This window comes from Arachis ipaensis, chromosome B07, assembly GCF_000816755.2.
Source record: "Arachis ipaensis cultivar K30076 chromosome B07, Araip1.1, whole genome shotgun sequence".
Taxonomy (NCBI): domain Eukaryota; kingdom Viridiplantae; phylum Streptophyta; class Magnoliopsida; order Fabales; family Fabaceae; genus Arachis; species Arachis ipaensis.
The window spans coordinates 9,342,659-9,358,778 of NC_029791.2; the positions used below are offsets into that span (position 1 = coordinate 9,342,659).

At 35.0% G+C, this 16,120-nt stretch overlaps 1 protein-coding gene across 4 annotated transcripts in view; it reads left to right on the forward strand.

The window, feature by feature from the left end:
- Positions 29-16,120, forward strand: part of LOC107608807 (anaphase-promoting complex subunit 1) — a 20,802-nt gene continuing 4,710 nt past the window's right edge. Inside the window, exons 1-30 of one of the 4 annotated variants that reach the window (XM_021107266.1) lie at positions 398-450; positions 637-700; positions 1,825-1,888; positions 2,001-2,085; positions 2,546-2,781; positions 2,956-3,061; positions 3,155-3,315; positions 4,067-4,254; positions 4,333-4,402; positions 5,069-5,236; positions 5,375-5,865; positions 7,840-8,299; positions 8,663-9,001; positions 9,629-9,712; positions 10,598-10,690; positions 10,759-10,818; positions 10,909-11,007; positions 11,395-11,535; positions 12,072-12,152; positions 12,498-12,569; positions 12,679-12,750; positions 13,899-13,992; positions 14,068-14,147; positions 14,334-14,387; positions 14,509-14,586; positions 14,842-14,963; positions 15,047-15,213; positions 15,501-15,577; positions 15,799-15,915; positions 16,003-16,104. In XM_021107266.1, the coding sequence (XP_020962925.1) occupies positions 1,859-1,888; positions 2,001-2,085; positions 2,546-2,781; positions 2,956-3,061; positions 3,155-3,315; positions 4,067-4,254; positions 4,333-4,402; positions 5,069-5,236; positions 5,375-5,865; positions 7,840-8,299; positions 8,663-9,001; positions 9,629-9,712; positions 10,598-10,690; positions 10,759-10,818; positions 10,909-11,007; positions 11,395-11,535; positions 12,072-12,152; positions 12,498-12,569; positions 12,679-12,750; positions 13,899-13,992; positions 14,068-14,147; positions 14,334-14,387; positions 14,509-14,586; positions 14,842-14,963; positions 15,047-15,213; positions 15,501-15,577; positions 15,799-15,915; positions 16,003-16,104 (3,927 nt within the window). In that variant the 5' untranslated portion in view covers positions 398-450; positions 637-700; positions 1,825-1,858. Of the gene's footprint in view, positions 451-636; positions 701-1,824; positions 1,889-2,000; positions 2,086-2,545; positions 2,782-2,955; positions 3,062-3,154; positions 3,316-4,066; positions 4,255-4,332; positions 4,403-5,068; positions 5,237-5,374; positions 5,866-7,839; positions 8,300-8,662; positions 9,002-9,628; positions 9,713-10,597; positions 10,691-10,758; positions 10,819-10,908; positions 11,008-11,394; positions 11,536-12,071; positions 12,153-12,497; positions 12,570-12,678; positions 12,751-13,898; positions 13,993-14,067; positions 14,148-14,333; positions 14,388-14,508; positions 14,587-14,841; positions 14,964-15,046; positions 15,214-15,500; positions 15,578-15,798; positions 15,916-16,002; positions 16,105-16,120 lie in introns of all 4 variants that reach the window. The other 3 variants (XM_016310538.2, XM_021107267.1, XM_021107265.1) reach the window with 3 other exon arrangements.

Sequence of the window (16,120 nt, forward strand, 5' to 3'; positions counted from 1 at the left end):
GCAAAAAAGGGAGGGTTTTGTTTTGGAAGGTTGAAACCGAAAACAAAAAAAAAAAGGACTAAAGAGCGGGAGGACGCAAAACCTCGCTACTGCGAACTACGGTTCTGCTCACTTCACGCAGCAACAAAACTCAACTCTCAGTCTTCACACTCAGCTACTTTAACTCAAACCAGAGCTTAAACCAAACCCCCCAATAAAAAAGGAAATGGAGAAAATGTCGTCGAGCATTGGCGTCCGTCAATTAACGGTGCTCGGGGAGTTCAAGCCGTTCGGTCTAATCGCCGAAGCACTTGACGGAAAAGTCGCCGACGACGCTGTCACCGACAAGTACGAATATTTCCTGTTCGATCCTGAAATCACGCGTGACACAGACGTCGAAGATAGTTGCGACGAGGTCTCTTCCGCCTTGACCAGTTGCGGCGATAACGAGCTCTTCATCCGAGGCAACCGGTAAGTAAAACCCTTATTTATGTCCTTACTTGATTCTGTAGCTGCAGAAATGAAGAAAATCGACAGCAACGAGATCGTGTTGAGCTTTAAAATATTTTAGTTTCAAATGCTGCATGATTGTTCACTTCGTTTGGATTCACGAGCTTTGTGCTGTAATCTAAACGCACATGGTGATTTGTGACGCAGGATTATTTGGTCGACTGGTGCAAGAGTGTTTAAGAGATTTACCTTGCGGTCACCGGTTGTTAAGGTGTGAGTTTTTGGCTTAAGCTTTATTTATGTTGTAGTAGTGGTTTTAAGTAGACTGAACTTTGGTTATGAAGTTAAGGATTGCTTTCCTGTAATCAATTTACGGTTACATTTGGATTGCTTCACTGTGTAGTGTTTTATTTTATTTAATGCTTTTAAAGTTAAGGAACATTATTTTTATGTAGGTTGTTATAATTTTAGTTGTTGCCATATATTTTGTTTGATAGATTTAAGTTTGAGGTTTAGGTACTTGCTTTGCTGTTACTTGTGATCAAATTACAAGTACTCTTTTAGAAGTGTACTAGCTCTGCTTATAGTTGTGATCGAATCACAAGTACTCTATTTGAAGTAAGAACAGATGCAGTTCAATTTCCCCTCTACACTTCCTAATTCTGAGCTTAAGTAACACTCGACTACTAATTCTGCAAATGCATTGAGATATCTTATAGGATACAGATCAACTCACTAATCTTAGTTACCTCAGGGTATCTTGTATCGTGTCATATTCATAACTAAAATGAACCATGATGTGAGACCAATTTAGGTCACCTATTGGACTGGTGTCCTAATAGTTATCATGCTGCACAGTTTCCTTTGACGAGTTTGCAGAGATAAGCTTTTCCAGATATATTGTTGCTCCTATTTGGAAACAGCCAGATTCCAGAGTTGTTTTTGCAATTTTGTAGCACTAGATACTAATGGAGTAGGCTATCTGGCATGGTTGATAAATATTGGGTATTTCATTTTATTTGTTTCAGAGATTTTGGCCGAGCTTAGGAAGTGAAAACCTTGCAGCAGCATATAGTTTATGCTGTTGCTCAAGCTTTTCGTTTTGGTGGAGTGTTTTGATTTTGAAGGAAAAATTTGGCATTAGATCTATCACTGGATAAACAGTTTTCATGATCTTTATTTGGATTTTGGTGTCCAACTTATAATTTCTTTTAGGGAATTTATATGGTAGGCATTCATATGATTGTTGAGACAGTGATGACCTTATTCTATTTATTCTGTTTAAAGAGGCTATATTTTCGTTCTTTTAAATCCTTGTTCTTAATAATGAAAGCCCTCTTCTATCCAAGAATGTCTCCTTTCCCTTGACTTGGCTTTGACCTTTGGGTTTTCAAGGAGGTTGATATTTATCCAATCAGCTGAGGCTGCAATGTTGTCCATGCAACCAGGAAGTGCAATCGTAGATCTCTAAACTTTCAGAATACTGATTTATTTCCTCCGCTGTAGTAAAGCTAATTTTTTGTTCTACTTACTAAATAATTTGTTTTCAACTATTTATTTTGAAATTTTAGGTGTGCTGGTGTCGCATGGGTCATACAGCTGAGGCTCTTCTATGTATATTACAAATTGATTGTTTGACAATCTATAATAACTCTGGTGAGTACACTAAGTGAATCTCAACCATCATACGATCGAAAATTCAGAATGAAATCATATGGGATGGCAATGAAAGTAGTTTTATGGCTTGATGGTTTAAAAGCTTTATTTTAGTTATTGGAATCAGGTTTCTTCTAGTCATTATTGGTATAGAACTAATGGACCTACAATCAAACTAGCCAATAAACTGCAGGTTTATGTGTATATGTTGTGTTTGTAGCACGAGGAAACTGGCCCAATTGTTTTATGGGTTAAATGCTGCAACGGCTTTCTTTCTATAACCTTGACATCTGCATGGATTCTTCAATTTCATTTGTTGTGTTGCTTTATCAAGGAATTGATATGCCTACATGCTCTTTTTTTGGGGGTATTTGATTTCAAATTTGTGCTTTGTCTACATGCCAGCCTGTTAGTATTTTCACGTTTGCTGTGGTGGCTAATAATTCCTTTTGTTTCATAGGTGAAGTAGTATCACCACCACTTTCTCGTGCTGTTTCATCTATATGGCCTCTTCCATTTGGTTTATTACTCCAGCAGGAAGTTGAGGGAAATATACCATCACGTGCACCTTTTTCATCTACAAGCCCTTTGATTGGTGCTCGTGATATGTTTACTGCACCTAATCATATGCAAAAGGGGGAAGGAAATGCAGTATGTTCACATCTGATCCTGATGGATCCATTAGATGAACAAGAAGTAAGTTATGGCACCCTATGAAATGTTGCTGAGGGTTTCTTCTTTGTTGTTATATCTAAGTTTTCAAATCTTGTGATGATGTTACATATCTAATGCATTATATTCTTGTCCTGGCAATACTAGTTATTGTTTTATTCCTTCTAAGCCTTTTCCCTTCAATTACTGTGATTGTAGCCGATATTTATTGAAGATCGAGGGAAATCAAACGTAATGAAGGAATATGATGAAAAGACAATTTGGACAAGTGATCGAGTGCCGCTTATGGCATCCTATAATAAAGGTTTCTTTCATTAAAGTTCTTGCAAGTAGTTTCTGGTTTCATTGTCAATATGTTATTCTTATGGTAACTTTTTATGGTGGTATATTGATTCAGGAAAGATGCAGCACTCATTATGGGTTGCAGAAATTATCAATTCTAACTTTGATGAGGCAACTGCTTGTTCATCAAATGTAAACCCTATGGGAGTATTACCCAAACACGTGTCCTTTCGTAGAATATGGCATGGAAAGGGAGCTCAAATGGCTGCTTGTAAGGTAGTAACAGCTTCTGTTATCTGGCTATGGTTGAGTGTACTTGATTATGCAATTTAATTATTTATGTATTCATTTTGAATTTCTGAAGGGAAATGTCATTCATAAGTTAATTGCATACTTGTTTCCTTTTTTCAAGCAATCAGTGAGAATGTGTTGATGCCATCATGGTATAACATGTTCTAAAAGCTGTTTTATTTGTAATACTATCAGCTGAGGAATAAATAATCAAAATGAGGAACTAATAATTAATTTATTTCTTAACTTTAATTATTAGTTTAACACATGTAGTGAATTTGAAATGATTGTCAAAATTTTTTAATATTTTATTTGATTTATTCTTCAGTTTTTAGTGGACCACCTTGTTGCACTAGTGCTTTGTGAATGTCTTTTAGAAGTCTATACATTATTACTGTATTATTTCCCTTTTATTTCTCACTGTAAGTTCCAACCATTTTCTATTGTATGCTAAGATTATCTTATTATTTGGTTTTGGTTTTATATTTACAGTTACTCTGCACATAACTTTAAATTAATTCCTTTTAATGATGTTTTGTAAAAGAATCTGTCCAAGTTGCCTAAATGTTTTGTTGCAATAGAATCAAATTATGCAATTGAAATTTTTTATTCAGTTTAGACCAGTACCCTTAGTCCATAAATAAAGAGTTGAATGCTCTTAGTATTTATTGTTTCTGTATTCTTTTTCTTTTTTCTTTTTTTTTTGTTTATGAATTTTCGTTCAAATGATTGCTAGGTCTTCATGGCCACTAATGATGATGCAACTCCTCTTGTCTGCTTCTTTCACCAAGAACAAAGAAAGTTGTTGTCTGTTGGGCTTCAGAGTGTTGAGATAAATAATGAGATTGTGTTTGATGTTAAACCTGACATGAGCTGGATCATAGATGCGGTTGCAGCTGCACCTGTGACTGTAACTCGCCCCAGGTGAAAGTCTATTTCCACATAACATATTTGCTTTTATAAATATATATAATTTTCTTCAAATATATATGTGCTTTTCAGGGTCAAAGTTGGACTACTTCCTTATTCAGATATCATTGTTTTGGCACCGGATAATGTTCTGCTTCTCTATGTAAGCATTACGCATGGGTGGGAACCTATTGACTGACACATTCTTAATTTCTTTTCTTTGTCCCGACATTTCCTCCTGTATGTCCATTGTTTTATATCTACTTGTCTCTCTTTGGCATCAAATTGTATTTATGATACAATATGTTTCCTTGGTTCCTTGTGGGTTAATGTTCGTGTTTTTTTTTTTCTCTTTTTTGATTAATGCTTCAATGCTAAAAATGTTGTTTCAATTATCACTTATTTTTTCAGATAATGGATGTGACATCATTTTTTAAATTTACCTTTAAATATTTGAACTTCAGGAAGTCTTTTTTCCTTAGTAATATTGTATTGATAGACTTAGTGGTTTGGTAGAGGTCATTAAGTTTCTATTAAGCAGTCATTTTTCACTGAATGATGCCTTTGACTTGTTCCGGCCTTGTGATGTTCAACTGATATGTTCCCAAGATTTTTGTTGACATGTTTTTTTATGTTGTCTGAATACAATTTCTTATAACTTATAAATGTAGCTTAAAACTTGGGACTTTAAATTTTTTTAATTTTTTTTTTATCAGATTGATGTTTTGTTCCTTATTTGACTTTCTTCATTTTCTTATATAATATTTTCTGTGATTCAAGTGGCATCAAGATGTTAATATATGTTTTGGTATGTTTGCTTGTATTGTAGTCTGGGAGGCAATGTCTGTGTCGATATGTATTACCTTCTTGTTTAAATAAAGGTCAGCACTTGTATGATTTGAAGTTTCCAGAAACATCTTTTCCTAATGACTTAAAGATTAGTGGCCTGGCTGATGCTGTTGAGGGGCGGGTCAATGTAATAGTAAATAATAGGCAGGTATGAAGATTTGTAACTAAGGCTCCTTTCTTTTCCCTTTTCACTTAGAAGTTGCTGGCAGATTTTTTGGTACTGGATTCAAAGTTCTACTTATTAACAGGAAATCCTGATTTCGATATTCATGCCTTATATTTGCAGATGTTTAGATGTGCATTACGACAAAGTCCTTCATCATTATTAGCTAATGACTGCATCACTGCACTTGCTGAGGGGCTTAGTTCTAGTTTCTACAGACATTTTCTTGGTGTTCTCTGGAGAGATGGTGATCCTGCTCATTTATCGGAGGCGAAATCTAGTGTTGATTCAGAATGGGACTCTTTTTGTCATGTGATTATGCAACTGTGCAGAAAATCTAACGATACATCCCAAAAGTGTTCTGGTTCAGTGGCACACTCTGCTTGGGACTTCCTTCTCAATAGCCAATTTCATAATAACTTCTGTAAATTAAACTCCATGTTTGGAACATCGGGTGCGGCATCACTTGATCAGAAAAAATCAAATTTCTCTAAATCACTTGTGGACAGTAGAGAGAGTTATGAAAAGCCATTTTATTCGGATCTGCTAGTAGAAAGCCTGGACTCTCTTCATGCATTGTATGAGAACCTGAAATTTGACAATCTTCGGAAGAGGTATTGCCTTTGATATCTTATTTTCAAGCAGTTTAGGTACCTATTTGCATTTGTCTCTGGTGGACATAGCTAAGTCTGTTCTGAATATCTCTTATTTCCATTCTGGTAGGCTTTTTGCCTGCTAATGCTCACTTGGTTTAGCAACCAGCTAACTGATTGGGTTTGGTGATCGTAATCTTGAGTTCTTGACTACCTACTAGTTATTAATTTATTGTTATTAGTGTCATGTTGGTTTGATTATGATATAGCCCTAGTTTAAGATCAGTAGCTACCATTTATTTTATAATCACATCGGGACATTCTATTGCATGATTGTTAGAAATTCAAAGGGCATGATGTTTTGAATTAGCAGTTGGTTACATTTGTCTTGTGCAGTCTTCATATTAATGTTATTTGAATATAATCGATATACCAAGTCATTTTTCCCCCTTAACATATGAGATTAAGACTGACCTATTTAATGGAGAAAGTTCAGTGGTTGAGGAGTAAGAAGACATATGTATTGACGATTCATTCAAAACATGGCTAAGCAGTTAGTAGAAGACCTTGGTTTGTGTGTTTTGGGATTTAGGATCTGTTTGAAAAGTTTCAAAAGTAACTTTTTGAACTTTTGACTTATGAAAAGTAGTAGTATTAATATCTGGTGCAATTTTTAAAACTAAATTGCAACTTTCTAAGAAGCTATTTAGGAGTTTATAGAGAAGTTAAAAAAAATGATTTTTCTCATAATACTATTACTTTTTATCACATTTCTATAAAATAAGCACTTTTAGAACTAAAATCCCAAACACAAAAGAACTTATTTATAAGCTACTTTTAATATAACAATTTATTGTTTAAGTTATTTTTTCAAAAGGAGCTTAATTAAGCTGTTTATCCAAACTGGACCTTACTACATTTGTTACCAGAATCCTATTGCTAGTAAATCAGCCATTTAAAAATTTGGAATATAAAAAAAAGACTTGTAAAGTAATCTACAAATTGCAGGATATTTTGGCGTTCTATTACACTTGAAAAAAAAAAAGGATGGAGCCGAAGAGGCTAATAGATGCAACAATGTTGTAGTATTTCTGCCCATCAGAATGAGAACTCTTCTATGGTAAAGATCATAAGCAGAGCACCAAGAGAGGCTGACATTCCATAGAGTCTTTGCTAAGAAAGGCTAAAACATTTTTCATTTAATACTTCTTTTATTGCTCTATTTGACACCTTTAGAAGCATCCATCCTTATGTAGGCTGTATTCTTCTTTTAGACCAATAGTTTTTGTTAGGCTCAATGTGCTTGGCTGCCATTGTTCTTCTTGGCCTGCTGTTTCTATTAAAAGTTGAAAACTGCTGGAAGATCATCCACATCCATCAGTAGCCTCTGTTCGTCTGTATACTTGGCTCTGAAGGTTTCTCTCAGGACTTCATCTGTTGTTACTCATTTTCTGCATCTCTATATTACCATAATTTGTAGATTTATGGTGTACAGGAGGGGAATTGCACTTGTTTTCCTTATGCTGTGGCCTAGAGAATAAAACTTTTTCTTGTGAGCCGAGTATTGTCAGCTAAATTGTGAATTTCATATTCTTTCTGTTTGATTTTCAGATAAACTAGTTTTATGGGATAGAATTACACATTTGGCCTCTATTTGGTGTAAAGCTCTTGATATTTTTAGATCACTTTCCCTCTTGGTCATGTTGAGAGATTGGAAAACTATGGTTTACTAATCTTTTGTTATTTTATTCGGAGGATTTGTTATCCTGCCATCTTCTTGTAGCATTCTTTCCCTGTCTTAATGATATTTATTTTAAAAAGAAAAACTGTTCTTAACTTATTTTTTCTACCATCTGATTTATGCATTTCTTCTTGTTCTGTATGCTGTATGATTTCCAGTGTTTTCCTTAGTAATTAGTTTTTCTATTTTAATTTTTCTTTTTTGGTTGAAACTATATTTTTTCTGTGATCCTATATGGTAGTTGTTGCTTATAGGGACTTGGAGCTTCTAGCAATTCTGTTATGCAACATTGCTGAATTTCTTGGTGAAGACAATTACTTAGACCACTATATTCGAGATTTCCCTGGCCTCTGTAAAAAGTTTATGCTGTCTAGACCCACAAGTTCCCATAAAATTTGTCCAAGTTTGTTCAGATGGCTTGAGAACTGCTTGCAACATGGATGCAATTATACCAATATTTGTGATCTTCCGCCTTTAGTCCGTAGAGATGCAAGTTCTGTGGTTAGCTTGGCCCGACAAATAGTTTCCTTTTATAGTATATTATCTGGTGCAGAATTGCAAGGGAAGAATCTTTCTTCTGGGGTTCACTGTAACATTTCCATGGGATCACATGGTTCAAAGGAGGAGCTTACTGTTTTAGCAATGGTTGGTGAAAGGTTTGGACTTCAACAGTTGGACTCACTTCCATCTGGCATATCACTTCCACTTCGTCATGTAAGTTTGAATTTCTTGAGGATGTTTTATGTCAATTTATAATCAGACAAATTTGTTCATGGAGTACCTCATGCTGCAGGTGGTATTTTTTTTCCTGATATTTAAAACTGTCTGTTTTCTTATTTCTGCTTGCATAATCTCGATAAGACAAAATGTATCAGATTTTGCCTGCTGTTTTTCTTACATTTCTTTGATTGTTTCAATTATCTTGTAGCACTATTTCTTTTCTTCCTTTTTTCTTTTATTCTCTATAGTCCCATTGCTACTATGGTATTTTTCGTCTTCGATTATTCAGGCTTGCAAGGTATCCGTTTTAATAACTTGATTGAGCCCTTAGCACCTAATTACTGTTATGCTTTCTAGGCATTAGATAAGTGTCGAGATTCTCCCCCCAATGACTGGCCAGCAGCTGCTTATGTTCTTCTTGGTCGACAAGATTTGGCAATGTCAACTTTATCACGTGAATGCAAGTATAGAGAAATTGAAACACCAACTAATGTGAATGTAATCTCTATGTCCACACCTTACATGCTAAATCTACATCCAGTCACAATATCCTCTACTATATCTGATGCAATTGGATTGGAAGGAACAAAGTTTGAGGATACAGATTCAGTTGATGGGTCTATGACTGATGGTATGGAGCATATTTTTAACTCGAGCACACAATTGCGCTATGGTCGTGATCTGAGATTGAATGAGGTCTGTTTTTGTGTTGTTTCACTAAACATAGGAAGTTTGGAATAAGATTGATTAGATTATTTATATCTTGCAGTGATACATTCTTCTGATCCTTCTTGTGGCTTGTCTATTAAGAAAGTGATGATTTTGGGCTTCAGTTTACCATTTTAGGCAAGGATCAGTAGCCAGCTTTATTGCCAACACTATACATGATCCTGAGAATTTTTGCATGATGGTTAATGTTAAGCCTTCTTGTGTATGTTATGCATAACAACATCTAGTTTAGAAGATTTTCCATAGGTAGATTTTTATTTTTCAATTATTTCTTGCTCTTCTAAGGAGGACCCTTTACCCTCCTTTTATCTTGTATTTTTCTTCTCTCCGTAATAGTGATATTCTTCTTTTGTCAATGTATATATATTGATTGTTTGCAGTTGTAGAAGTTTGAAATTTGCTGACTTCTCTTGATTTTTGGATTATTCTAGGAATGGTTGTATGGTAGTGATTGTCCTCTGCTATCTACTGCATGGTCTATTCTTGCAGTATAATAACGACCCACTGTCACTTGATAAGTGTTTCACTGTTGCAAAAGCTACCCATAAAGTTTGTTCCTGTTTTCTTGAATTTGGCTCTTGCTACTTTTACTAGGTTAGACGCCTTTTATGTTCTTCAAGGCCTGTGGCAATTCAAACATCTGTCAGTCATAGTGCGTCTGATCAGGACCTCCAGCAGGTATGCCCTAGTTTTAAACAGTATTTGATTTGGCAAGTAATTATTTAGTAAAAAATCACTTTATTACTGATCTAACTGACATGGTGTTGATAGTAATATTCTAAGCAAGTCCCTTCTGCCTTCAACATTCTTTCATATACCAATTTGAATTACCTAAACTGTCTTACCATGACATGTGGCATACACAACCATTAAGTGATATCACTCTAGGTAGTGTCACCTACATGCATCAGATAATGCCAGTGTTCTATTATCAATTGTATTTTCATACAAAGTAAAATTACAGCTTTGTCCTGAAAAGTTGTAGCTGTAACAGATTTATCCCTAAATAGAAAACTCATAATTTGGTCCCTAAATTTACACACATCCACAACAACTTAATCTTAGGGACCAATGAATTAAAATTTATGAATCCTAAACCGCAGATATAGTTGACCTTGTATTTCCTCAACCCGTTTTGACTACAAAAAATTACACCTGATTATTGTGAATTAGAAATTTTGGAATTTTTTAATTCACATATTGTGGGTTCCCCCAGCTCTTGCTCTAGTCAGTAATCTCTCAATTGTTGGTCAAGTTTTAATTTCTTCAAATTTGTAGTTAGTTCTTTCCAATTATATCATTTTCCTATGGTGTGTTGACATGTCATTTCGTAAAATAATAATAGTTGACTGTCCAAGAACTGAACTGGCCTATGAATATAATTCCAGAGACTAAATTGACAGTTTGAGATTTTAGGGATGGAATTCAATCACACTTGCAATTTCACGTTCAAATTTGACCTTTACTCAAATGTTCTTTATATTTTCCTTGCTGACTGGATATGTTTTGTCCTTTGGAATATTCGCCTTTGACGTTTTCCTTTTCCTTTTAACTTTTGTGAAGGCTCAATTGTGGCATCTTGCTCAAAGGACCACTTCACTTCCTCTTGGACGTGGGGCATTCACTCTTGCAACTATATACACACTATTAACTGAGGTGCTCTTACATTTAACTACTTTGGATTTCATTGTCGTTTACACTTTCTTATGGGACTTTTATAATAGGCGTTTACAGTTCCCAAGCTTGTACTGGCTGGTCGGTTGCCTGCTCAACAGAATGCGACTGTAAGTTTCTATTGTGCGCTTATGAAGTTAGTATTAACTTTTCACTTTCTTTGTATTTGTCATGGCTTATATACTGTTGTCCACTCGAAGGTTAATCTCGACCCCAACATCAGGAACATACAAGAACTCAAGTCTTGGCCTGAATTTCATAATGCTGTTGCTGCTGGACTTAGACTAGCGCCCCTTCAGGTTTGAGATGGATTATGGTTATGTTGTTTCAGGTGCATATTGATGCATCCAGAACTTATGAACACAGTTTTCTCACTGTGATTTTTTGGCCCAACTTCAGATCCTCTCCTGTTCAATATGGAACCTTCTCATGTTCATTATAATCATGAGAGGATCCTTATCCTCTTTGGTTTCTAAAATTGAGTTTCTTTCAAGTTTGTTAGCAAGAGATGCTCATGTCTGTTCTTTTATTTGGCCCTTTGGAATGACTTAGTATTATTTAGTTTTTTAATTAAATATTGGATCTTGTAATGTTACTTTTATGCGTAAGAAGTATTTTCTTCATGTAGCTTGCATAATGTTATATCTTGGATGTCTTTTCTCCATAATGCACATACCCCTTTGCAGGGAAGAATGTCAAGAACGTGGATAATATATAACAAGCCTGAGGAACCAAACTCTGTTCATGCTGGACTTCTTCTTGCCCTTGGATTGCATGGGCATCTACGTGTATTAAGTATTACTGACATTTACCAGTATTTTAATCAGGTTGAATCCACTGGAGGTTTCTTTAATTTTGTTATCTTAATTTTAGCACTCTATTATATTCTCATGGTTTATTTATTGATTGTGTTAGAAAAATAATTAATTATAAATTTGAATTGGAATGATATCTGAATGAACTAATGCACTGAGCTATGTATATCCCATAGTATTCACTGCTGCTTTTTTAAGTTTATTGTATATTTTTTTGACACTGGATAACTATTTTGCTTTCGGTTGTTACCTTTTTAGTTGGACTCCATATATATATTTTTTAAAAAAAAACTTGACGAGGGTAATTATACCATATTCAAGGCTTATGGGGTTAACTGCAACTAGGTAATTGAAGTTTCCAAAGGACAATAAACTGACTTTGCATTTACAGTTCTTTGATTCCTTTCTCAAGTCAGTGCCAATTTCAACTAATTTCAAGCACTTAATATTAATGGCCTTGAGGACAATGTTTTCATCTTTTCTTTGTATTTTTTTTCTTTCAAGTTTAATTTTGTATGACTGGAATTATTGTCGCTACATTATTGCAGGAGCATGAAAGTACTACTGTAGGATTAATGCTTGGTCTAGCAGCTTCTTACAGAGGTACCATGCAACCAGCAATATCAAAGGTATCAAAACACAATCTTTTCCCCTTTCCAATGATAATATTGAAGATCCCAGCCTGCAGATAGCAGGTCCTAACTTGAATGCATTAGAAAGAATACCCTTTCCAATGAATTTTGCTAGAAAGCACACCCTCATCTGCATAGTTGCTTGTTTTTTCATATTTATATGCAGACAAAGCAACAAGATGTACTATGCTTGTTTGTGATTTCCATGAAATCAGCCCCTTTTTATTCAGCGTCTATGGCAACATTCATCATACTCACAATCCCTGCATTTTATTTTGCTTCTGGTATCTTAAATTGGTCAAACTTGTTTTAGATGAGGACTGATCGATCTTCTTTTGGCAGAGTCTTTACATTCACATTCCTGGACGTCATCCTTCTTCTTATCCAGAGTTAGAGCTTCCAACCCTGCTGCAGGTACTTTTTCTCATGTTCTGTATATTTCCTCGAGAACATTCAATGTTTGTGTGTACTATTAATGTTCCCACCCATTGGTTAATTTGCAAGTGCACTTTTTCCCTCTCAGTCAGCAGCTTTAATGTCTCTTGGGATTTTATATGAAGGTTCTGCTCATCCACAAACAATGCAGGCTTTATTGGTAAATTTATTTATCATTTTTCTGTTATTTATTTCATTCTTGAAAATTTTTAAGTTTTGTTTGCCTGTTATATTCAATCCATGCATGTATAGGAAACTGTTGAGAATGTGGAATTTAGATAGGGAAGGACAAACGAAGAGAACAAATACTATGAGATGATGTGAAATACATTGATATGATTATGTTATGGTGTGTTACAATGGAAAAAGACTAACTTCTATTTATAATAGTAGTAGTGAAACCTTAATCACCGATAAAGAAATAATGGTGTAGTCATGGCCAATATCAAAATTAGTTCTAATTTCAAGATATATTGTTTTCTATTCTAGATATCTTACAGAAATACTATTGATATCTCCTTTGTTTCTCCAGAAATACCTTGTATCTTAGCGTGTACTGACTAATCTGCTGCTTTCTGTGTTTGTCATGATCATTTGGCCCGTCAGCATGATTTACTTTCTTGCTGTCTCTTTCCCCTTCTACTAATGGCAATAACTTAAGAATTTTTCTACATTTATTATCATTTATGCATACGAATTGGTTAACGGAGTTGTAATTTAATTGCTTCCATGATATGCAATTATGCATATAGCATTGTTTATTTTCATTCTGCAAAAAAGTTGTTTACGAAGTAAGGACCAGGGTTCCAATACGTTTGGGGAACTACATGTTCAATAGAGTAGAATCTGGGAATATAAGCCTGGATCGGCATTTCTTGTTGATTCACAATTATTGGAAGTAACTACTACGACTTTGATGCTTAAGTCAGCAAGGGCCCTAGTTCCATGCTCCTTCATTTATAAAGATGGGAGTTCCATCATTAAGGAGATTTAGTTCCATACTTCTTCATTATAGAGATGGGAGTTCAACCATTAAGGAGGTTTTATCCCTATACTTTTGGCTTTGGGAGGTGGCTTGTAATCTGCTTTTGGAGAGATAGAATCCCTTTAAGTTTGCTCTTCTGGGTTACTTATGGTTTAGCCATTAGACCAAATTCTGTTTGGGTCTTTTTGGCCTGGAGTATCTAGTCCATAACAATAATACTTCTGTCTTTTCTAGTTGAATTAAGGTTTATAGGGTTGCGGTATCTTTGGTTTGTCATGTGTTAATATTTAATTTCATTAATTTGGCATGTAACTTTTTTTCAGGGTGAAATTGGGCGCAGAAGTGGGGGTGATAATGTTCTTGAGCGAGAGGGTCATGCCGTTTCTGCTGGATTTGCACTGGGCCTTGTTGCACTGGGTATGTGCTTACACAGATAACAGTTTTCTGATCCTGCTTTACTTTTTCTTTATCTAAAATATATGTTGCCTGAAGGACATGGAGAAGATACACTCGGTTTCATCAACACTTTCGTGAATCGTCTGTTTCTTTACATTGGTGGCAAAGTTCAAAATGTACGTTATGCAATCCACAAATTCTCTCTCTCTCAATAACTTTCCCTTGTTGAGAACTTTAGAACTTTTTTTTTCTGGTTGCAGTTAAAGAGGACTGTTAGTAATGTCTGCAAGAACTCTTACAATCTTCTTTCATTAGAAACTTTAGAATGTACTTTGCATAACTCATAAGTACTTTCAAAACAGGAGAGATCTCATTTTTCGACAAACTCAATGGATGAAAATCGTGGCTCTGCACAGGTTCGGTGACGTCAATTGTATTTTCTTTTTTTTTTCTCTATAATGAATTGTGTATGGCAAATATTGTGATCATGATAGAAGGAACTGATCTAAACACTTCAACTTCTCCTATTTCATGTAGATGATGGATGGGACAACTATCAATATTGATGTAACTGCACCAGGAGCCACCGTTGCCCTTGCTTTAATGTTTCTGAAGGTACATCCAGTAAACTTGGTCTAAATTAAGTAATAGATATGTCAAGAAGTCTGTTTAGTTATTTATGCAATTTTAAGTACTTTTTACCTTTCTATATTGTGAAGAGCAGGTTCAGTATTAACACTTCCAATGCCTACATATTTTATAGCTTCCTTTTACCAATGTCGTTTCGTTGATGCACAAAAGCACATATTGTGCATGTGATATAAACTTATTTTGGAGTCTTTGTAACTTTGGGCTGTATTCTTTTGACAGACAGAATCCGAGGCAATTGTGTCTAGGTTGCCAATTCCCAGTACATATTTTGATTTGCAATATGTGAGGCCCGACTTCATAATGCTTCGTGTCATTGCTCGAAATTTGATAATGTGGAGCAGGTTTGTAATATTATATTATTTTTAGCAATTTACTGGGATCTGTTTGTCATCCTTTTGCTTCACATTTACTGCATATTTTGTAGGGTACATCCGTCAAAAGACTGGGTGTTATCTCAAATTCCTCAGGTTGTCAAATGTGGTGTAGAGGGTCTCGGAGGTGATGGTGATGGTGATGATGTTGATGATATGGATGCTGAGGCTTTCGTACAGGCTTATGTTAACGTAGTGGCTGGAGCCTGTATATCTCTTGGTAAAATGCTTCTTGGTCTTTCTGTTGATATTATCACGAATTTAAGTCATGGTGTTTCTATGTACCACTGATCTTTCTCTTAGAATTTTTATTGCCAAATTTCTTTATATCAAAGGTAATTATTTGACTTGTACTATATAAATCATCATGGGCTACCATCATTGTTGATGATATTTAATTTAATTAGCTGAGGTTTCTTTTATGTTTTTAATTTCCATGCTAGGAACAACTCAGTGGTTGTGTTGTTTGATCTTTATTTTGACACTTGTTCTTCTTAATCATGTCAGGGCTGGTGTTTGCTGGAACAAGAAATGGAAATGCACAGGAATTACTTTATGAATTTGCTATATACTTTCTGAATGAGGTTGGTCCATTTAGTTATTAATTAGGGTTTAGCTAACATGTGTCCTTAGGGCACATGTTAAGTTTGCAAAACTTTTCAAAACTTTTTACTAATAGTAAGCTTATCATGTTCCCTTAGGACACATGTTAGCTAAACCCTATTAATTATTACACTGATTAACTCATCCATGCATGTAAATTGTAAAGTGGATGGTTTCCAAATAGTTTATCTTTATTTTACAGATCAAGCCTGTTTCCCCTACAAGTAGTGGAAAGGTTTTCCCAAAGGGGCTGTCTCGCTACATAGATCGGGTCACATTGGAAACATGCCTTCATCTGATTGTGCTTTCTTTATCTGTGGTACATGCTTTGCTCTTGCTTCCACTTTTAACTAATTATTATATTGAAAGTATGGGTGAAATTCTACAGTTGAACTCTGCATTGCAGGTTATGGCTGGGTCTGGACACTTGCAGACATTTCGATTGTTGAGATTTCTAAGGAGCAGAAACTGTGCAGATGGGCAATCTAGTTATGGTATTCAGATGGCAGTAAGTGTTGCAAACA